Source organism: Rana temporaria, unplaced genomic scaffold, assembly GCF_905171775.1.
Source record: "Rana temporaria unplaced genomic scaffold, aRanTem1.1, whole genome shotgun sequence".
NCBI lineage: Eukaryota > Metazoa > Chordata > Amphibia > Anura > Ranidae > Rana > Rana temporaria.
The window spans coordinates 17724-42146 of NW_024404689.1; the positions used below are offsets into that span (position 1 = coordinate 17724).

Genomic DNA, 24423 nt, shown 5'->3' on the forward strand with positions numbered 1-24423 from the left:
ACGATGGACAGATAAGAGGGGTTCATGGCACAGAATTCTGCTCTACTCATAGTGGGGGGCATTTCATGAGCTGTATAAACACAACATTTATGTCTATATAGGACTCATTGGGCAGGAACTTACCGCTGGGTGGGGGAGGAGCCGTCCCTGGCTTTGGTTTCAGGTGAGGTTTAGTGGGCCTGTGCAGTCGGCTGATTGGTCGGTTAAGCTCAGACTCCACCTCTCTGTTGGCCTTTTTGAGACTTCCATCCGTCCGGCTGCCTTCTTTCTCCATGCTGCTGGGTGGCCACTTGCTGGACATGGCAGAGGGGGGTCTGACCTCCAGGGTCCTGCTCTCCGGGTAGCTGATTGGACGGGTGAGCGCGTTACCTTGATGCGGGTTGCTGCGCAGAGCCATCTGGGGAAGTTTGGTGATGAATTTCTTCTCCACGTATTTTGCTTTGATCCAGATTTCCTTCTCGCTGCTGGAATCAGAAGTTCAGAACTCGTTATGTTGAGTGGTTTCCCCTTTTATTTCTGCCTTTCTGGAGGCTCAGAGATGGTCTATGGACAGAAGAACTAAGGTGGATTCATACCATGGCTCAATGACGAACGGAACCCTAAAGAACAAGAGTGAACAAAGAGCCTACATGCTGAGAATTGTACGCAATCAGTGCTATCCCGATACAGAGGAAATAAAAACGTACAGCCATTGGTTGGTCCCTGTAATATGATATTCATGATTGTGACGGGGGTCACTTTGGGTGGGGGGTTTGTGGAACTAAGCTTACCTTGGAGAGCTCTGGAAACTTTGTGTCCAGCTTCCCGGACCCTCCTATGTGTAGATCCCCCTGTGTCTCCAATAGGGGTCCAGGGTGAATGAGAACCCCACTATGATCTGTGCTAGTCAGACTCAATGTTGTATATATGTATATATTGTATGCTGTCTCATGCTGTTGTAGACTCTTTGCTGGGATGGTTTGGGGTGTGACTGTATTCTATTGTTCTATTGTGGTGTCTGCCTCAAATATTATGGGATGTGTAAGTGTGTTTGCTGTGAGGAAAGAGGGAGGGGGATTCCTCCAGCAGCCCCCCTGCTGATAAGACGTTTGAACACACCTGACCTGTGTGTCCATTGTCATTGGACAGTTTAACCCGCCCTGTTTTCCAAGGGTGGGTGGGGGGTGTCAGAGTTATTTTATCTGTTGTGTCCATGTGTGATAATAAATGAGTTTGTTGTTTGCCACTCTAGACTGGTGTTGTCTGGTGACTGGGGGGGCTAAAGAGTCTTGTATAGCGCTGGTTCTGGACAGAGGAAGCATTGACGGCGGACATCGTCACAGTGACTCTTATAAGGGTCAAATTGTTGAAATAAAATCCCATCTACAGCTATTTAGAGACACAGACCAGACAAAAGAAAACGGAAATCATCGTACAAAGACTAAGCAACCCGCTCGGCGTAAGTCGATTATCATAGGAGATGCCTGAGAAGGATGAAACCCATATGAGGTCATGAGGAGAAGGCTACAGATTACACAAGGTCATAAGTGGGAGTTGGAGACCATATGATGTCATTAATGAAGGATAAAAACGTTCCCAATGGAAGGGTAAGCCTATGATGTCACAGGTGAAATCTGAAGATGATACAAAGGATTGGGGAAGGGCGGAGTGTTGATATCACCCTAACCCTATGATGTCACAGGTGAAAGCTGAAGATGATACAAAGGATTGGGGAAGAGCGGAGTGTTGACATCACCGTAACCCTAACCCTATGATGTCACAGGTGAAAGCTGAAGATGATACAAAGGATTGGGGAAGGGTGGAGTGTTGATATCACCGTAACCCTAACGCTATGATGTCACAGGTGAAAGCTGACGATGATACAAAGGATTGGGGGAAAGGGTGGAGTGTTGACATCACCGTAACCCTAACCCTATGATGTCACAGGTGAAAGCTGAAGATGATACAAAGGATTGGGGAAGAGCAGAGTGTTGACATCACCATAACCCTAACCCTATGATGTCACAGGTGAAAGCTGAAGATGATACAAAGGATTGGGGGAAGGGCGGAGTGTTGACATCGCCGTAACCCTAACCCTATGATGTCACAGGTGAAAGCAGAAGATGATACAAGGGATTGGGGGAAGGGCGGAGTGTTGACATCACCGTAACCCTAACCCTGTGATGTCACAGGTGAAAGCTGAAGATGATACAAAGGATTGGGGGAAGATCGGAGTGTTGATATCACCGTAACCCTAACCCTGTGATGTCACAGGTGAAAGCTGAAGATGATACAAAGGATTGGGGGAAGGGCGGAGTGTTGACATCACCGTAGGCCTAACCCTATGATGTCACAGGTGAAAGCTGAAGATGATACAAAGGATTGGGGGAAGGGCGGAGTGTTGACATCACCGTAACCCTAACCCTATGATGTCACAGGTGAAAGCTGAAGATGATACAAAGGATTGGGGGAAGGGCGGAGTGTTGATATCACCGTAACCCTAACCCTATGATGTCACAGGTGAAAGCTGAAGATGATACAAAGGATTGGGGGAAGGGCGGAGTGTTGACATCACCATAACCCTAACCCTATGATGTCACAGGTGAAAGCTGAAGATGATACAAAGGATTGGGGAAGAGCAGAGTGTTGACATCACCATAACCCTAACCCTATGATGTCACAGGTGAAAGCTGAAGATGATACAAAGGATTGGGGGAAGGGCGGAGTGTTGACATCGCCGTAACCCTAACCCTATGATGTCACAGGTGAAAGCTGAAGATGATACAAAGGATTGGGGGAAGGGCGGAGTGTTGACATCACCATAACCCTAACCCTATGATGTCACAGGTGAAAGCTGAAGATGATACAAAGGATTGGGGAAGAGCAGAGTGTTGACATCACCATAACCCTAACCCTATGATGTCACAGGTGAAAGCTGAAGATGATACAAAGGATTGGGGGAAGGGCGGAGTGTTGACATCGCCGTAACCCTAACCCTATGATGTCACAGGTGAAAGCAGAAGATGATACAAAGGATTGGGGGAAGGGCGGAGTGTTGACATCACCGTAACCCTAACCCTATGATGTCACAGGTGAAAGCTGAAGATGATACGAAGGATTGGGGGAAGGGCGGAGTGTTGACATCACCGTAACCCTAACCCTATGATGTCACAGGTGAAAGCTAAAGATGATACAAAGGATTGGGGGAAGGGCGGAGTGTTGACATCACCGTAACCCTAACCCTATGATGTCACAGGTGAAAGCTGAAGATGATACAAAGGATTGGGGGAAGGGCGGAGTGTTGACGTCGCCGTAACCCTAACCCTATGATGTCACAGGTGAAAGCAGAAGATGATACAAAGGATTGGGGGAAGGGCGGAGTGTTGACATCACCGTAACCCTAACCCTATGATGTCACAGGTGAAAGCTGAAGATGATACAAAGGATTGGGGGAAGGGCGGAGTGTTGACATCACCGTGTGCTGGAAGATGTTGGTCTCTTTATGTTCATCTCATCGATTCGAGCCTCGTAGATGGAATTGATAATGTTGTTCCCAAGTTCACACATGAGCTGTAATGAAAGACAAATAAACGTTAAATATTCCCAGATAATAAAACATCAGATTTCCCTGCGTGGACCTGAGTATTCGGCTTCACGGCCAAGTCTTGGAAGGACTTTCCAGCAGAACACTTCATACAATCAAATAATAGCAATTCCATATACTCAAAATGACCAACAAGTATGACCCTTCCATAGCATTGAATGACTGAGCCAACCAGTCCCAGTCATATGCAACTGTGACGGGAGTCACTTTGGGTGGGGGGCTGTGACGGGAGTCACTTTGGGTGGGGGGCTGTGACGGAAGTCACTTTGGGTGGGGGGGCTGTGACGGAAGTCACTTTGGGTGGGGGGGCTGTGACGGAAGTCACTTTGGGTGGGGGGCTGTGACAGGGGTCACTTTGGGTGGGGGGTTTGTGGGGCTCAGCTTACCTTGGAGAGCTCTGGAAACTCTGTGTTCAGCTTCCCTGGACCCTCTTATGTGTAGATCCCCCTGTGTCTCTAATAGGGGTACAGGGTGAATGAGAACCCCACTATGATCTGTGATAGTCACACTCAATGTTGTATATAGTGTGTGTTGTCTCAGGCTGTTGTGTACTCTTTGCTGTGATGGTTTGGGGTGTGACTGTATTCTATTGTCTATTGTGTCTGATGCCTCAACTATTATGGGATGTGTAAGTGTGTTTGCTGTGAGGAAAGAGGGAGGGGAGTTCCTCCAGCAGCCCCCAGCTGATAAGACTGTTTACTGATGAGAAGTTTGAACCCACCTGACCTGTGTGTCTATTGTCATTGGACAGTTTAACCCGCCCTGAATCCAAGGGTGGGGTGGGGGGAGTGTCTCTGAGTTATTTTATCTGTTGTGTCCATGTGTGATAATAAATGGGTTTGTTGTTTGCCCCTCTACACTGAGGTGTTGTCTGGTGACTGGGGGGGTTAAGGGGTCGTGGACGGTGCTGGTTCTGGACACAGGAAGCATTGACGGCGGACATAGTCCCGGGTTCATCACAGCAACATCTCAGGTATCACCCCAGACCAAACCTTTCCCACCAAAAAACTGGAGATCATCTCCAATCCCGAGCCCACCTCACCCAACAATGCCCCAAAACCATCACCTTAACAAGCTCCGGCTCCCAGGTGTCAAGTGTTAGTGATCGGACCTTGGAGAAATGGACGCCCAGGCTCCTGTGAGAGAGAAGAGGTTATTGGGTAGGGGGGGATCAGGAGACAAGTGGGGTTCATCCGTACCTCTGACCAAGATTAGTCATGATTCCAGAGGAGGAGGAGGGTCAATATATTGGATCTCCCCCATTGTAAGCAATGTATGGTCCAACACACCATAACACAGGCCACATGACCAAATCATCGATATATGGTGAAGCAAAAATACCAATATCAGCAAGAACCTAATGTCTGGAGGAAGGAAGGGAAAGGATGGACATGACGGAAACCTTTCATGCTTGGAGCAGACTTCCATTAGACGTAGTACGTCAGTAAACAGTAGGTGAGAGCAAACATGCTTGGGACAAACGTAGATCTATACTCAGAAAGATCTATACTCGGACAGGCCATACAGGTGTCAGTAAGTGAGAGACTTGTAAAGCGCAACACATGCGAACTGAGTCGCCTCTGGGCGCTGTATCCATTTCATGTAAGTGGCCAGATCATCAAAGTGTCAGTAAGTGATCAGGTCATCCCAGGGTCAGTAACTGTTCATGTCATCTAGTTGTCAGTAAGCGATCAGGTCACCCCAGTGTCAGTAACTGTTTAGGTCATCTAGTTGTCAGTAAACGGTTGGGTCATCACAGTGTAAAAGAGAGATCAGGTCCATCCTGGTGTCAGTAAGCAGTCGGATCAATTCAGGGGCCCGGATTCAGAGAGATCTGCCTATCTCTCGGCGGGCGTAACGTATCTCACATACGTTATGCCCGCCGTAAATTAGGGCGCAAGTTCCGTATTCAGAAAGAACTTGCGCCCTAAGTTACGGCAGCGTAGCGTATGTGGTCCGGCGTAAGCCCGCCTAATTCAAATGTGGATGATGTGGGCGTGTTTTACTTAAATTTTGTGTGACCCCACGTATTTGACGTTTTTTATGAATGGCGCATGCGCAATTCGTGAAAGAATCCCAGTGCGCATGCTCGAAATTACACCGCAAATCGTCAATGCTTTAGACGTGAAAGTAACTTACGTACAGCCCTATTCGCAAACAACGTAAAATTTTCAAAATTAGACGCGGGAACGACGTCCATACTTAACATAGGATACGCCGCACATACCCCTCATATAGCAGGGGTAACTTTACGGCGGAAAAAGCCTAACGTAAACCGTAAAAGAATGCGCCGGGCGGACATACGTTTCTGAATCGGCGTATCTACCTAATTTGCATATTCCTCGCGTAAATTTACGGAAGCGCCACCTAGCGGCCAGCGTAAATATGCAGCCTAAGATAAGACACTTACGCCGGTCGGATCTTAGGGAAATCTATGCGTAACTGATTCTCTGAATCCGGCGCATAGATACGACCGACCGCACTCAGAGATACGACGGCGTATGTGGAGATACGCCGTCGTAACTGGTATCTGAATCCGGGCCATTGTCAGTAAGTAGCTGGGTTGTCTCAGTGTCCATAAGAGGTCGGGTCATGGCAGTGTCAATAATTGTTTGTGTCATCTCAGTGTCAGTACATGGTTGGGTCATCCCAATGATAGTTCTGGTTGTCAGTAAGCGGCTGGATCATCCCGGTGAAGGAAAGAGTTCAGGTCCTGGTGTAAGTAAGCAGTTGGGTCAACCCACTGGCAGTAAGTGGACAAGAATCCCAGTGTCAGCAAGTGGTTTGGTCATCCTGGTGTTAGTAAGCAGTTAGGTTGTCCTGGTGTAAGAAAGAGGTTGGGTCTTTCTGGTGTCAGTAAGTGGTTAGATCATTCCAGTGTCAGTAAGGGGTTTGGTCATCAGTGTCATCTGGTTGTCAGTAGGCGGCTGGATCATCCCAGTGAAGGAAAGAGGTCAGGTCATCCTGGTGTCAGTAAGGGGTTTGGTCATCTTAGTGTCAGTAAAGGGTTGGGTCATCACAGTGTCATCTGGTTGTTAGTAGGCGGCTGGATCGTCTCGGTGTAAGAAAGAGGCCAAGTCATCCTGGTGTCAGTTAGTAGTCAAGGCAACCCATTGTCAGTATGTATCCTGGTTTAAGAAAGAGGCCAAGTCATCCTGGTGTCAGTTAGTAGTCAAGGCAACCCATTGTCAGTATGTATCCTGGTTTAAGAAAGATGTTTAGTCATCCTGGTGTCAGTAAGTGGTGATATTAATTGAGAGAGAAGGGATGACAATATCCTCACATGTAGTGTGCATGTGGATATTATAAAGTAAAGAGAGGGTGCCACGTCCTAGTATAAATGATAAAGGAGATAGCTAAGGGCTAGTTTTTGGACTTTTTAGGCACGATTTGGTTGGTCAGAATATATTTACTCAAGAAAAGATTTTCTCTAAAAAGTAGGTATGTTTATTTAGATATAAAATATCGTAATATGTAGAACAAATAAAGAAGAAAAAGTATTGCCGTTTCCAGCACAAAAAACTATCTAAGAGGCTAACTAGGCAAGCCTATCCATAAACATTGACAGGAATTATACATAAAATATAACAATGTATCCACAATGAGATTGAACACTTCCAGAAGGATTTGGAATAAAGTGCATAAACATAATTAGTAATCCTGTCAAGTTGTGGAAATGCAGGCAAAGATATGTCTGCGGTGGTTTGGCTTGCTGCGTTGGTAGACTCGACCGGTTTCGCGCTTTAGCAGCGCTTCCTCACGGAGTCAGCAGTGTAGTTTTAAAGACAGTATTGGTTGTTAGGGGGATCGATACATAAATTTTCTGGCAATAATAAAGGAAGAAACAGACTGTGTCCGGGCTGCTGGACGTTGTAAGGGGTATAGGGGAAACGACCCAAATAAAATAAAAAGTAACAGTCTTCAATGAAGGAGGGCAGGGCTTGAGGAAAGGAAAGAAGGGAGAGAGTAAACAGTACCCTCTATCAATCCTCAATAAATGCTACACTTCCTGGTAGCAGAAGTGAGCAACCAGAGCTGGGTGCCGGCTGATAGCCAAGTATTAAGGCAGTGGTAAGCCTGGTTCAATATATGCGACAGCGATCTCCTCCACAAGTCTCCCGAGAGACTGCCTTAATACTTGGCTATCAGCCGGCACCCAGCTCTGGTTGCTCACTTCTGCTACCAGGAAGTGTAGCATTTATTGAGGATTGATAGAGGGTACTGTTTACTCTCTCCCTTCTTTCCTTTCCTCAAGCCCTGCCCTCCTTCATTGAAGACTGTTACTTTTTATTTTATTTGGGTCGTTTCCCCTATACCCCTTACAACGTCCAGCAGCCCGGACACAGTCTGTTTCTTCCTTTATTATTGCCAGAAAATTTATGTATCGATCCCCCTAACAACCAATACTGTCTTTAAAACTACACTGCTGACTCCGTGAGGAAGCGCTGCTAAAGCGCGAAACCGGTCGAGTCTACCAACGCAGCAAGCCAAACCACCGCAGACATATCTTTGCCTGCATTTCCACAACTTGACAGGATTACTAATTATGTTTATGCACTTTATTCCAAATCCTTCTGGAAGTGTTCAATCTCATTGTGGATACATTGTTATATTTTATGTATAATTCCTGTCAATGTTTATGGATAGGCTTGCCTAGTTAGCCTCTTAGATAGTTTTTTGTGCTGGAAACGGCAATACTTTTTCTTCTTTATTTGTTCTACATATTACGATATTTTATATCTAAATAAACATACCTACTTTTTAGAGAAAATCTTTTCTTGAGTAAATATATTCTGACCAACCAAATCGTGCCTAAAAAGTCCAAAAACTAGCCCTTAGCTATCTCCTTTATCAAGTGGTGATATTATCGCAGTGTCAGTAAGTAGCTGAGTCACTCAGGTGTCATTAGGAGGTTGGGGTCCTCTAGGGTCTCCTCACCTGTGAATTCCGCTGCACTCGATACACAGGGTCACCCCTAGATTGATGCTCGCCCACTCGGGCTCCGCGGCTCGGCAGTCACAGCAGGCCGCATTTCCGGCTACTCTCAGTATGGCATCCTGTACGCCCGGCACTCCACCCTTCTGCGGTGCCGGAGCCTCAGCTGGTGAACGGGGCAATCTCTGGGAAGAGAAGGAGGTCACACATCTCTACACACAGTTATATGACCCACCCCACAACGCGTTGCGTCACTCACAAAACTTCCGCTGTCCCTCTTGTTTTCGCTGTACGCCGTGGTGATGCTCCTCTGAACCGCGCTCACCCACAGCTGCAGGACGCGCTCAGACTCCGCCTGCAGCATGCAGGACCTGCAACACAGATAGCGACAGAACTGGAACCAGGACAGGTAAGTACGCGAAATACATACAATATATATCCTATCTGTGACCTCATCAGGTTGTTGTCACAAATCTACATCCAGGCATGGTGGACGGAAAACAGAAGACAGTGTGAGAACAGAACCCTCGGCCCTCCTGTCCCACCAGAGCCTCGGGAAGTCCAACTACTCACTTTGATGGCGACACAACCTCAAAGCAAAACCGCCGGTCGGCATCGGGACACAATTTGACAGCGCAGAGCCGGAGGTCCACGATAACAACCGTCACAGGCTCCTGGGGGGAGAATTGCACAGGGTTCAGCAATTTACACATCTGTATATCAACACATAGAGGATGGCAGAAGCTTCTGAATGCCCAGGAGAGAGGAGGTCCCACCAAACATCCGACGTCACCAGATATCAGAGATGGCATCACCCTTCGGAGGGTGATCTCCCAAATCCTCATCACTTCTGCCAATAATGATATTATGTTGGGATTGGCTCCTAGGTACAGACAACCATGGAGAAGGTAAGTTCACAAGAAGTCCATCATACAGAAAATTTTTGCAGGGTTCAATCCTTAATCTGCGCGCCCTCTTCCTTTACCACGCCAATTTTATTGATTGAAATACTAAAATAAATGACTAATAAAGTTTTTATCAAACTGAATGGTGTTCTGTGGTTGTGTATTGCTTTGGCAACTAAATAATATAACGTGGAGTATGGTTGGGCAGCATTGGGGAGTAGGAAAGGTACAGTTTGTAAAGTACATACACATGGACAATCACTTGATTCCGTGTTTTGCCAAACGGCACAATGGGCTGATCTCAAATCTTTCACTAAAGTCCAAGAAAGACGTTATATTCTTCACCGAAATCCATGGAAGACCACAAGTCCTTCACTGGAGCCCAAGAAGGACCTCAGAACTTTTACTGAAATCTTTGGAAGACCTCAAGTCTTTCATTGAAGTCCAAGTAAGACCTCATATTCTTCACTGAAATCCATGGAAGACCGCGAGTCCTTCACTGGAGCCCAAGAAGGACCTCAGATCTTTTACTGAAATCTTTGGAAGACCTCAAGTCTTTCATTGAAGTCCAAGAAAGACCTCATATTCTTCACCGAAATCCATGGAAGACCGCGAGTCCTTCACTGGAGCCCAAGAAGGACCTCAGATCTTTTAGTGAAATCTTTGGAAGACCTCAAGTCTTTCATTGAAATCCAAGTAAGACCTCGGGGCAGATTCAGATAGAGATACGACGGTGTATCTCCTGATACGCCGTCGTATCTCTGAGTCCGGCTGTCGTATCTATGCGCCTGATTCATAGAATCAGGTCCCGCATAGATATCCCTAAGATCCGACAGGTGTAAGTGACTTACACCGTTGGGTCTTAGGCTGCAATTCCAGGCCGGCCGCTAGGTGGCGTTTCGTTTTTTTTACGCGACTAATATGCAAATGAGGATTTCCGCCGATTCAGAAACGAACGACCGCCCGGCGCATTTTTTTTACGTCGTTTGCGTTCGGCTTTTTCCGGCGTATAGTTAACCCTGCTATGTGAGGGGTATCCTATGTTAAGTATGGCCGTCGTTCCCGCGCCGAGTTTTGAAATTTTACTGTAACGGCTACCCACTGGTGTGAGGGTCTCAGCCGTTGGAGACGTCCTTTTCCCTGGCAAGCTGCGATATGCAGGTACCGCCGGTATATCCCATCGAACGCCCTTCCAAGAAACGAGACGTGCTACGTTTGAAGGGTCAAGCAGACTGACTTTATTTTCCACATTTTTCCTCCTTATATCTGGTTACAACTGTACAGAAACAAATGACACTCCCCCCCTCATCACACACTAAGGCTAATTACTAAACATTCTTTAATTAATAACAACAAAACCTTCACCCACTCCGTCTCCTAGGCAGACGTTTCGTCTCCGCATACAGAGACAGTGTTATCACACATAAACAGTTTTTAGCATGCATAATTATAGTTCTGAGAGCAGACCTGGGATTAACACCTGTCCATTACAACACCTTTATACAAGGACAATGGACTGTCTCCCAGGCCCTGACGCAATTAGCATGTCACTAGACTGAGTCATAGAATATTGACTGGTTGGGGTCACAATTAACCAACATCTTGTAGTCTCTCAAGATCCTGCAATTATTATCAATGTCCAGGCAGAATAGTCCATAATCCGTTACACTGCCCCCCTTTTGTGGAACACTCCGGCAGACCCGGATTGATCCTTTTCGGATCAACTTGGGGATGTCCGGTCTGCTGTTAGGGTAAAAGTTCCGTTTGCCTGGACAGTCCGTCGGCCTTCCCATTGGCTTACCAGGTCGGTAGCTGATGGTGACGGTGAATAATAGAATTCAATTCTGGAACAGTCACTTGCTTTGCTCTCTCAATGGCTCCCAGAACCTGTTGCTGATGCTCTTGGGACAGATACGGCACCACCTGGATGCAAATCCCATTTAATCTTTTGACAATTTCCGCCTGTTTGTGCATTTCAATGTTCAAGCCACGGGACATCTCATAATACATGACATAGTGTCGTTGCATCTCTGATTTCTCACTGGCCAACTTGTCACATTCCCATTTTAGACTGTGATATTGTGCCGGATCTACAGTACATGTCGGGGAAGGTAGTCTTACCCGGTTCTCAGCAGCAAGTGGGTTGATTCCAGCAACGCGGGTGGTCACGGCACAAGCAGCAGCAGGTGTAGGTAAATAAGCCGAAGTCAGAGGGCCAATGTCGTTGCCCAGCACCACCTCGGCAGGTAGGTTGTCCATGATACCAACTGTGGTCTTTCCTGACCCGGCTCCCCAGTCTAAGTGCACCCGGGTGGTGGGTACGCGAAATACAGCACCCCCTGCGACCCGGACGGCAACTGTGCGAGTGGACACGTTCTCTGGCTTTACCAGATGTTTTTGAATCAGAGTGATAGTAGTCCCGGAATCTCTTAGGCCTTGTGCTACTTGTCCATTCACCCGTACCTCCTGACGGTGATGCTGACGGTTATCCGGAGAGGCCGCTTGTATTGGGTCTGCCTCATACCAAATTCCCAGACATTCCTCAGGGCCCCCTTCGGTCTCCAGGCAGTGGTCCGCAGAGGGACGTGATGGAGTGACCTCTGTGTTGGGTGTTGTGCGTCTCCAATTGTTATTTGTAGCTCTCAAAGGGCAATAACGAGCAATATGTCCAGTGTCGCTGCAGTGATGGCACGTCACCCTAGGCGAATCCCGGGGGTAGTTGCTAGGCCCCTGAGGACGTGGTGGGACTGGAGCCCGAAACTCTGGGCATGGGGTGACGGTTGGAGTACGCGGTTCTACCTTCTGAGCCAGCCGTGTAGTACCCTGGCTTACTTTCCTTGTTTCCGCGTACTCATCTGTTAGCCGAGCCGCCTCGTTTAAGTTAGCGGGACGGCGATCTCGTACCCAGTCTTGTATGTTTGCGGCCAGGTCTTGAAAGAAATGTTCCATTAGGAACAGCTGCAATACTTCCTCCCCGGTGTTGGCCTTGCACCCTTGGACCCAAAGGGATGCCACCCTTTGTAACTGGTTGGCCCATTCCATGTGGGAGTCCACAGCCATCTTCTTGGACTCCCGGAAGCGCCGGCGGTAGGCTTCTGGCGTTACGGCGTATCGGGTTAGCAGCGCCTTTTTAACTTGCTGGTATTGTAAAATATCCTCTGGAGCGAGAGCCCGAAAGGCTTCATTGGCTTTGCCCGACAATTTCCCCGACAAAATAGTGACCCATTGGTCTGGTGGTACCTGGTGTAGTGAGCACTGCCTCTCAAAGTCCGCCAAATATCCATCGATTTCCTCCTCACTTTCTACAAAAGCTTTAAATGCAGTGAACGGTATTTTCTTTCCTGTAGCAGCAGGTGGGGGGGTAGGAACTGCAGGTGTAATGGGCTGTCTCGCTCTTACCAGTTCCAGTTCTTGTCCCCTCTTCGTTTGTATCTCTTCCCTTGCTTCCCGGAACAGCTGGTTGATAAGTTCCACGGACGTTTCTGGATACAAGGATAATCTCCGCTGTACAATCCCAGTAATTACATCTTCCTCGCTGACCGGTGCAAGGGGCTCCGTTCCTTCCATGGATCCATCCATTTCCTCCAGCTCCAGCAGGTCAGCTATCAGCTCCCTCCGTGGTCTGTTGCTGGCGCTCCTACCACGACTCTCCAATAGATCTTTTAGTGTGGATCTTTTCAGCCTGGCGTACTGCGACTCCATCCAGAACTTGCTCTTTGGATAAAAGGACCATCCCACCGCTGCCAACCAATGTAACGGCTACCCACTGGTGTGAGGGTCTCAGCCGTTGGAGACGTCCTTTTCCCTGGCAAGCTGCGATATGCAGGTACCGCCGGTATATCCCATCGAACGCCCTTCCAAGAAACGAGACGGACTACGTTTGGAGGGTCAAGCAGACAGAGTTTATTTTCCACATTTTTCCTCCTTATATCTGGTTACAAACTGTACAGAAACAAATGACACTCCCCCCCTCATCACACACTAAGGCAAATTACTAAACATTCTTTAATAACAACAAAACCTTCACCCACTCCGTCTCCTAGGCAGACGTTTCGTCTCCGCATACAGAGACAGGGTTATCACACATAAACAGTTTTTAGCATGCATAATTATAGTTCTGAGAGCAGACCTGGGATTAACACCTGTCCATTACAACACCTTTATACAAGGACAATGGACTGTCTCCCAGGCCCTGACGCAATTAGCATGTCACTAGACTGTCATAGAATATTGACTGGTTGGGGTCACAATTAACCAACATCTTGTAGTCTCTCAAGATCCTGCAATTATTATCAATGTCCAGGCAGAATAGTCCATAATCCGTTACACTTACGTTGTTTGCGTAAGTCGATTCAGAAAAGAGCTGGACGTAAGTTACGCTCACGTCGAAACCAATGACGTCCTTGCGACGTCATTTGGAGCAATGCACGCTGGGAAAGTTTACGGACGGTGCATGTGCAGTTCGTTCGGCGCGGGGATGCGCCTGATTTAAATCTTACAAGCCCCCTAGGCGCGGAATTTGAATTCCACCGGGGGATTTACGATACGCCGCCGCAACTTTACAGGCAAGTGCTTTCTGAATAAAGCACTTGCCTCAAAAACTTGAGGCGGCGTAACGTAAATCAGATAGGTTACGCGGATCTAAAGATCTGCTGACCTATCTGAATCTGGCCCCTCATATTCTTCACCGAAATCCATGGAAGACCGCAAGTCCTTCACTGCAGACCAGGAAAAACCTCACATAATTTACTACATTCCAAGGAACACCTCTAATCTTTCATTAGAAGTCCAGGAAAGACCTTAAATCACTCAATGGAGTTCAAGAAAGTTCTCAAATCTTTCAATGGAATCCATGGAAGACCTCATATCCCTGACTGGAATCCAATGAAGAACTGAAATTGTTCAAGTCCAGGAAAGACCTCAAATCTAGAGATCGGGAAAGACCTCAAATCTAGAGATCGGGAAAGACCTCAACCATTCACTGGGGTCCAAACAAGACCTTACAATTTGTGTTTAGAGTAAAAAACGAAATTGTTCTCTGGGATCCAAGAATGACATCAAATCCTTCACAGGAATCCAGTGAAGATCTCAAATCCTTTATTGGAGTCCAAGGAGGACCTCAAATGTTCTCGTGGAATTCAATGGAGACCTGAACGTTTTCATTGAACACAAAGCATGCACCCCAATTATTAGATCGCGTCTATCATAAGATGAACGCCGGGGGGGGGGGGGGGGGGGGGACCGTCTACTCACCACCTTCTTTTGATAAACCAGCTGATTGTTCTGAATGGAAAACCACCGACTAGAGAGGAGACAGAACAGACGTTATGTTTCTATAAAATGTCCTCTACCCAAACTCCCCCCTCCCCCGACATGCTGCTTTATCTGTCACATTCAATATTCTTCTATCTTCACATTTTAACCCCCAAATCCATCTCCCGTACTCAGTGCCAGGTGTAACCCGCCAATCACCCATCTCCCGTACTCAGTGCCAGGTGTAACCCGCCAATCACCCATCTCCCGTAGGCAGTGCCAGGTGTAACCCGCCAATCACCCATCTCCCGTAGGCAGTGCCAGGTGTAACCCGCCAATCACCCATCTCCCTCCATCGCTCCCGGTGTCTGTTATCCTGATCCGCCTTGTACCCCACTTCCTTGCTGCCCCCACCTTTCTGAAACAAGCATGGAAACCCTCTCACCGGCTCCAGGTCTTAAAGGTGTTACTGGCCCGCTTATAGAGGTAGCCTTCAATCACTATCTCTGAGGTTTCTCCCTCGCTCTGGAAGACGGCGTCCTCATCTGAAACCTCCTGCAGAAAGAGAGGGGAGAGTCTGAAAATACACAAGACCCTATAACCACAACCACTCCATCACAAGACACTGGTAGAAAGCACCACCACTCCATCACAAGACACTGGTAGAAACCACAACCACTCCATCACAAGACACTGGTAGAAACCACCACCACTCCATCACAAGACACTGGTAGAAACCACAACCACTCCATCACAAGACACTGGTAGAAAGCACCACCACTCCATCACAAGACACTGGTAGAAACCACAACCACTCCATCACAAGACACTGGTAGAAACCACCACCACTCCATCACAAGACACTGGTAGAAACCACAACCACTCCATCACAAGACACTGGTAGAAACCACAACCACTCCATAACACAAGACACTGGTAGAAACCACAACGACTATAACACAAGACACTGGTAGAAACCACAACCACTTCCATCACAAGACACTGGTAGAAACCACAACCACTTCCATCACAAGACACTGGTAGAAACCACAACCACTTCCATCACAAGACACTGGTAGAAACCACAACCACTTCCATCACAAGACACTGGTAGAAACCACAACGACTATAACACAAGACACTGGTAGAAACCACAACCACTCCATCACATCAGACACTGGTAGAAACCACAACCACTCCATAACACAAGACACTGGTAGAAACCACAACCACTCCATCACAAGACACTGGTAGAAACCACATCCACTCCAACACAAGACACTGGTAGAAACCACAACCACTCCATCACAAGACACTGGTAGAAACCACAATCACTCCAACACAAGACACTGGTAGAAACCACAACCACTTCATAACACAAGACACTGGTAGAAACCACAACCACTCCATCACAAGACACTGGTAGAAACCACAACCACTCCATCACAAGACACTGGTAGAAACCACCACCACTCCATCACAAGACACTGGTAGAAATCACAACCACTCCAACACAAGACACTGGTAGAAACCACAACCACTCCATCACAAGACACTGGTAGAAACCACAACCACTCCAACACAAGACACTGGTAGAAACCACCACCACTCCATCACAAGACACTGGTAGAAACCACAACGACTATAGCACCAAACACTGGTAGAAACCACAACCACTCCATCACAAGACACTGGTAGAAACCACAACCACTCCATAACACAAGACACTGGTAGAAACCACAACCACTCCAACACAAGCCACTGGTAGAAACCACCACCACTCCAACACAAGACACTGGTAGAAACCACAACGACTATAACACCAAACACTGGTAGAAACCACAACCACTCCAACACAAGACACTGGTAGAAACCACAACCACTCCATCACAAGACACTGGTAGAAACCACAACCACTCCATAACACCAGACACTGGTAGAAACCACAACCACTCCAACACAAGACACTGGTAGAAACCACAACCACTCCATAACACCAGACACTGGTACAAACCACAACGACTATAACACCAAACACTGGTAGAAACCACAACCACTCCTACACAAGACACTGGTAGAAACCACATCCACTCCAACACAAGACACTGGTAGAAACCACATCCACTCCATCACAAGACACTGGTAGAAACCACAACCTCTCCTACACAAGACACTGGTAGAAACCACAACCACTCCTACACAAGACACTGGTAGAAACCACAACCACTCCAACACAAGACACTGGTAGAAGCCACAACCACTCCATCACAAGACACTGGTAGAAACCACCAACACTCCAACACAAGACACTGGTAGAAACCACATCCACTCCATCACAAGACACTGGTAGAAGCCACAACGACTATAACACCAAACACTGGTAGAAACCACAACCACTCCATCACAAGACACTGGTAGAAACCACAACCACTCCATAACACCAGACACTGGTAGAAACCACATCCACTCCATCACAAGACACTGGTAAAAACCACAACCACTCCATCACAAGACACTGGTAGAAACCACAACCACTCCATAACACAAGACACTGGTAGAAACCACAACCACTCCATCACAAGACACTGGTAGAAACCACAACCACTCCATCACAAGACACTGGTAGAAACCACAACCACTTCCATCACAAGACACTGGTAGAAACCACAACCACTTCCATCACAAGACACTGGTAGAAACCACAACGACTATAACACAAGACACTGGTAGAAACCACAACCACTCCATCACATCAGACACTGGTAGAAACCACAACCACTCCATAACACAAGACACTGGTAGAAACCACAACCACTCCATCACAAGACACTGGTAGAAACCACATCCACTCCAACACAAGACACTGGTAGAAACCACAACCACTCCATCACAAGACACTGGTAGAAACCACAATCACTCCAACACAAGACACTGGTAGAAACCACAACCACTCCATCACAAGACACTGGTAGAAACCACAACCACTCCATCACAAGACACTGGTAGAAACCACCACCACTCCATCACAAGACACTGGTAGAAATCACAACCACTCCAACACAAGACACTGGTAGAAACCACAACCACTCCATCACAAGACACTGGTAGAAACCACAACCACTCCAACACAAGACACTGGTAGAAACCACCACCACTCCATCACAAGACACTGGTAGAAACCACAACGACTATAGCACCAAACACTGGTAGAAACCACAACCACTCCATCACAAGACACTTGTAGAAACCACAACCACTCCATAACACAAGACACTGGTAGAAACCACAACCACTCCAACACAAGACACTGGTAGAAACCACAACGACTATAACACCAAACACTGGTAGAAGCCACAACCACTACCAACACAAGACACTGGTAGAAACCACAACCACTCCATCACAAGACACTGGTAGAAACCACATCCACTCCATAACACCAGACACTGGTAGAAACCACAACCACTCCAACACAAGACACTGGTAGAAACCACATCCACTCCATAACACCAGACACTGGTAGAAACCACAACCACTCCAATACAAGACACTGGTAGAAACCACAACCTCTCCTACACAAGACACTGGTAGAAACCACAACCTCTCCTACACAAGACACTGGTAGAAACCACAACCACTCCTACACAAGACACTGGTAGAAACCACAACCACTCCAACACAAGACACTGGTAGAAGCCACAACCACTCCATCACAAGACACTGGTAGAAACCACCAACACTCCAACACAAGACACTGGTAGAAACCACATCCACTCCATCACAAGACACTGGTAGAAGCCACAACGACTATAACACCAAACACTGGTAGAAACCACAACCACTCCATCACAAGACACTGGTAGAAACCACAACCACTCCAACACACAAGACACTGGTAGAAAGCACCACCACTCCAACACAAGACATTGGTAGAAACCACAACCACTCCATCACACAAGACACTGGTAGAAACCACAACCACTCCATCACAAGACACTGGTAGAAACCACAACCACTCCATCACAAGACACTGGTAGAAACCACAACCACTCCATAACACCAGACACTGGTAGAAACCACATCCACTCCATCACAAGACACTGGTAAAAACCACAACCACTCCATCACAAGACACTGGTAGAAACCACAACCACTCCATAACACAAGACACTGGTAGAAACCACAACCACTCCATCACAAGACACTGGTAGAAACCACAACCACTCCATCACAAGACACTGGTAGAAACCACAACCACTCCATAACACAAGACACTGGTAGAAACCACAACGACTATAACACAAGACACTGGTAGAAACCACAACCACTTCCATCACAAGACACTGGTAGAAACCACAACCACTTCCATCACAAGACACTGGTAGAAACCACAACCACTTCCATCACAAGACACTGGTAGAAACCACAACCACTCCATAACACCAGACACTGGGAGAAACCACAACCACTCCTACACAAGACACTGGTAGAAACCACAACCACTCCAACACAAGACACTGGTAGAAACCACATCCACTCCAACACCAGACACTGGTAGAAATCACAACCACTCCATCACACCAGACACTGGTAGAAACCACAACCACTCCATCACAAGACACTGGTACAAACCACAACCACTCCATCACAAGACACTGGTAGAAACCACTCCAACACAAGACACTGGTACAAACCACAACCACTCCAACAAAAGACACTGGTAGAAACCACAACCACTTCCATCACAAGACACTGGTAGAAACCACAAACACTCCATAACACCAGACACTGGTAGAAACCACAACCACTCCAACACAAGACACTGGTAGAAACCACAACCACTCCATAACACCAGACACTGGTACAAACCACAACGACTATAACACCAAACACTGGTAGAAACCACAACCACTCCTACACAAGACACTGGTAGAAACCACATCCACTCCAACACAAGACACTGGTAGAAACCACATCCACTCCATCACAAGACACTGGTAGAAACCACAACCTCTCCTACACAAGACACTGGTAGAAACCACAACCACTCCTACACAAGACACTGGTAGAAACCACAACCACTCCAACACAAGACACTGGTAGAAGCCACAACCACTCCATCACAAGACACTGGTAGAAACCACAACCACTCCAACACAAGACACTGGTAGAAACCACATCCACTCCATCACAAGACACTGGTAGAAGCCACAACGACTATAACACCAAACACTGGTAGAAACCACAACCACTCCATCACAAGACACTGGTAGAAACCACAACCACTCCATAACACAAGACACTGGTAGAAACCACAACCACTCCAACACACAAGACACTGGTAGAAAGCACCACCACTCCAACACAAGACATTGGTAGAAACCACAACCACTCCATCACACAAGACACTGGTAGAAACCACAACCACTCCATCACAAGACACTGGTAGAAACCACAACCACTCCATCACAAGACACTGGTAGAAACCACAACCACTCCATCACAAGACACTGGTAAAAACCACAACCACTCCAACACAAGACACTGGTAGAAACCACAACCACTCCATCACAAGACACTGGTAGAAACGACAACCACTCCAACACAAGCCACTGGTAGAAACCACCACCACTCCAACACAAGACACTGGTAGAAACCACAACCACTCCATCACACAAGACACTGGTAGAAACCACTCCAACACAAGACACTGGTAGAAACCACAACCACTCCAACAAAAGACACTGGTACAATCCACAACCACTCCATCACAAGACACTGGTAGAAACCACTCCAACACAAGACACTGGTAGAAACCACTGGTAGAAGGGAGAGTAAGGGGAAAGGGAATGGATGGAAAGGAGAGGAATGGAGAAGGAAGGGATAGAACATTAGAAGGGAGAGTGAGAAGTGGGGAGGAAAGGGAAGGGAGGAGATGGGAAAGGGAAGGGAGGAAATGGGAAGGGATGGGAGGGGAGGAGATGGGAAGGGATGAGAGGAGATGGGAAGAGAAGGAAGGAGATAGGAAGGGATGGGAGGGGAGGAGATGGGAAGGGATGGGAGGAGATGGGAAAGGATGGGAGGGCATGAGATGGAAAGGGAAGGGAGGAGATGGGAAGGGATGGGAGGAGATAGGAAGGGAAGGGAGGAGATGGGAAAGGATGGGAGGGCAGGAGATTGAAAGGGAAGGGAGGAGATGGGAAAGGATGGGAGGGCAGGAGATGGGAAGGGATGAGAGGAGATGGGAAGAGAAGGAAGGAGATAGGAAGGGATGGGAGGGGAGGAGATGGGAAGGGATGGGAGGAGATAGGAAGGGAAGGCATGAGATGGAAAGGGAAGGGAGGAGATGGGAAGGGATGGGAGGAGATAGGAAGGGAAGGGAGGAGATGGGAAAGGATGGGAGGGCAGGAGATGGAAAGGGAAGGGAGGAGATGGGAAGAGAAGGAAGGAGATAGGAAGGGATGGGAGGGGAGGAGATGGGAGGGGAAGGCAGGAGATGGGAACGGGAAGGGAGGAGAGGGGAAGGGAAGGAAGGAGGGGGCAGGGAGGGCTGTGAATTTGGTGGGAGATGGATGGGGGAGAGATAGGAGAGGAATAGGAAAGGAAGGAAGGGATAGAACATTAGAAGGAAGAGTGAGAAGGGATGGAAGAGAAGAGAAGGGAGGGATAAGTGGGGAGGGAAGGGAAGGCAGGAGATGGAAAGGGAAGGGAGGAGATGGGAAGGGATGGGAGGAGATAGGAAGGGAAGGGAGGAGATGGGAAAGGATGGGAGGGCAGGAGATGGGAAGGGATGGGAGGAGATGGGAAGAGAAGGAAGGAGATAGGAAGGGATGGGAGGGGAGGAGATGGGAAGGGATGGGAGGAGATAGGAAGGGAAGGGAGGAGATGGGAAAGGATGGGAGGGCATGAGATGGAAAGGGAAGGGAGGAGATGGGAAGGGATGGGAGGAGATGGGAAAGGATGGGAGGGCAGGAGATTGAAAGGGAAGGGAGGAGATGGGAAGGGATGGGAGGAGATAGGAAGGGAAGGGAGGAGATGGGAAAGGATGGGAGGGCAGGAGATGGAAAGGGAAGGGAGGAGATGGGAAGGGATGGGAGGAGATGGGAAGGGATGGGAGGAGATAGGAAGGGAAGGGAGGAGATAGGAAGGGAAGGGAGGAGATGGGAAAGGATGGGAGGGCAGGAGATGGGAAGGGATGGGAGGAGATGGGAAGGGATGGGAGGAGATTGAAAGGGAAGGGAGGAGATGGGAAGGGATGGGAGGAGATGGGAAGGGAAGGGAGGAGATGGGAAAGGATGGGAGGGCAGGAGATTGAAAGGGAAGGGAGGAGATGGGAAGGGATGGGAGGAGATAGGAAGGGAAGGGAGGAGATGGGAAAGGATGGGAGGGCAGGAGATGGAAAGGGAAGGGAGGAGATGGGAAGGGATGGGAGGAGATGGGAAGGGATGGGAGGAGATAGGAAGGGAAGGGAGGAGATAGGAAGGGAAGGGAGGAGATAGGAAGGGAAGGGAGGAGATGGGAAAGGATGGGAGGGCAGGAGATGGGAAGGGATGAGAGGAGATGGGAAGAGAAGGAAGGAGATAGGAAGGGATGGGAGGGGAGGAGATGGGAAGGGATGAGAGGAGATGGAAAGAGAAGGAAGGAGATAGGAAGGGATGGGAGGGGAGGAGATGGGAAGGGATGGGAGGAGATAGGAAGGGAAGGGAGGAGATGGGAAAGGATGGGAGGGCAGGAGATGGGAAGGGATGAGAGGAGATGGGAAGAGAAGGAAGGAGATAGGAAGGGATGGGAGGGGAGGAGATGGGAAGGGATGAGAGGAGATGGGAAGAGAAGGAAGGAGATAGGAAGGGATGGGAGGGGAGGAGATGGAAGGGATGGGAGGAGATAGGAAGGGAAGGGAGGAGATGGGAAAGGATGGGAGGGCATGAGATGGAAAGGGAAGGGAGGAGATGGGAAGAGATGGGAGGAGATAGGAAGGGAAGGGAGGAGATGGGAAAGGATGGGAGGGCAGGAGATGGAAAGGGAAGGGAGGAGATGGGAAGAGAAGGAAGGAGATAGGAAGGGATGGGAGGGGAGGAGATGGGAGGGGAAGGCAGGAGATGGGAACGGGAAGGGAGGAGAGGGGAAGGGAAGGAAGGAGGGGGCAGGGAGGGCTGTGAATTTGGTGGGAGATGGATGGGGAGAGATAGGAGAGGAATAGGAAAGGAAGGAAGGGATAGAACATTAGAAGGAAGAGTGAGAAGGGATCGAAGAGAAGAGAAGGGAGGGATAAGTGGGGAGGGAAGGGAAGGCAGGAGATGGAAAGGGAAGGGAGGAGATGGGAAGGGATGGGAGGAGATAGGAAAGGATGGGAGGGCAGGAGATGGGAAGGGATGGGAGGAGATGGGAAGAGAAGGAAGGAGATAGGAATGGATGGGAGGGGAGGAGATGGGAAGGGAAGGGAGGAGATGGGAAGGGAAGGGAGGAGATGGGAAAGGATGGGAGGGCAGGAGATTGAAAGGGAAGGGAGGAGATGGGAAGAGATGGGAGGAGATAGGAAGGGAAGGGAGGAGATAGGAAGGGAAGGGAGGAGATGGGAAGGGGGAGATGGGAAGGGATGAGAGGAGATGGGAAGGGAAGGGAGGAGATGGGAAGGGAAGGGAGGAGATGGGAAGGGGGAGATGGGAAGGGAAGGGAGGAGATGGGAAGGGAAGGCAGGAGATGGAAAGGGAAGGGAGGGGAGGAGATGGGAAGGGAGGAGATGGGAAGGGAAGCAAGGAGATGGGAGGGGAGGAGATGGGAAGGGATGAGAGGAGATGGGAAGAGAAGGAAGGAGATAGGAAGGGATGGGAGGGGAGGAGATGGGAAGGGATGGGAGTGGAGGAGATGGGAAGGGATGAGAGGAGATGGGAAGAGAAGGAAGGAGATAGGAAGGGATGGGAGGGGAGGAGATGGGAAGGGATGAGAGGAGATGGGAAGGGAAGGGAGGAGATGGGAAGGGAAGGGAGGAGATGGGAAGGGAAGGGAGGAGATGGGAAGGGGGAGATGGGAAGGGAAGGGAGGAGATGGGAAGGGAAGGCAGGAGATGGAAAGGGAAGGGAGGAGATGGGAAGGGAGGGGAGGAGATGGGAAGAGAAGGAAGGAGATAGGAAGGGATGGGAGGGGAGGAGATGGGAAGGGATGAGAGGAGATGGGAAGAGAAGGAAGGAGATAGGAAGGGATGGGAGGGGAGGAGATGGGAAGGGATGAGAGGAGATGGGAAGGGAAGGGAGGAGATGGGAAGGGAAGGGAGGAGATGGGAAGGGGGAGATGGGAAGGGAAGGGAGGAGATGGGAAGGGAAGGCAGGAGATGGAAAGGGAAGGGAGGAGATGGGAAGGGAGGGGAGGAGATGGGAAGGGAGGGGAGGAGATGGGAAGGGAGGAGATGGGAAGGGAAGCAAGGAGATGGGAGGGGAGGAGATGGGAAGGGAGGGGATGTAATAAGGAAGGGGGAGGGATCAGAGAGAGATGTGATTTGGAAGGGAGAGGATGAGCCATACACAGACATCCATAGAAAACCATCCTCACCCTGTGTTTCATGCTGATGAGTTTCTGCTCCAGATCTCTCTGCTCCCGGGCCCCTTGTAGGACCGTCTGATGGACCTGCAGAACAGAATGAACATCGGTCTACTTTATGGCCCATTGTTGATCTCATCGTTCTTCTCTATAAGGGACACCAGAGGTCCCCACATGTCTCAGTTGCAGTGAGTATGAGGGACATTTCCATAA

General features: G+C 48.7%; 1 protein-coding gene across 1 annotated transcript in view; it reads right to left on the reverse strand.

Annotated features, from left to right (window-relative positions):
* The window catches only part of LOC120923015 (arf-GAP with coiled-coil, ANK repeat and PH domain-containing protein 1-like), a gene marked incomplete at both ends in the record, with an annotated part of 37111 nt that extends 12814 nt beyond the window's left edge, over positions 1-24297 (reverse strand). Inside the window, 9 exon segments of the mRNA XM_040334877.1 lie at positions 124-464; positions 3455-3549; positions 4650-4719; positions 8522-8703; positions 8778-8889; positions 9092-9192; positions 14677-14725; positions 15122-15231; positions 24223-24297. Of these exon segments, the coding sequence (XP_040190811.1) occupies positions 124-464; positions 3455-3549; positions 4650-4719; positions 8522-8703; positions 8778-8889; positions 9092-9192; positions 14677-14725; positions 15122-15231; positions 24223-24297 (1135 nt within the window).
* Positions 24298-24423: the final 126 nt, after the last annotated feature.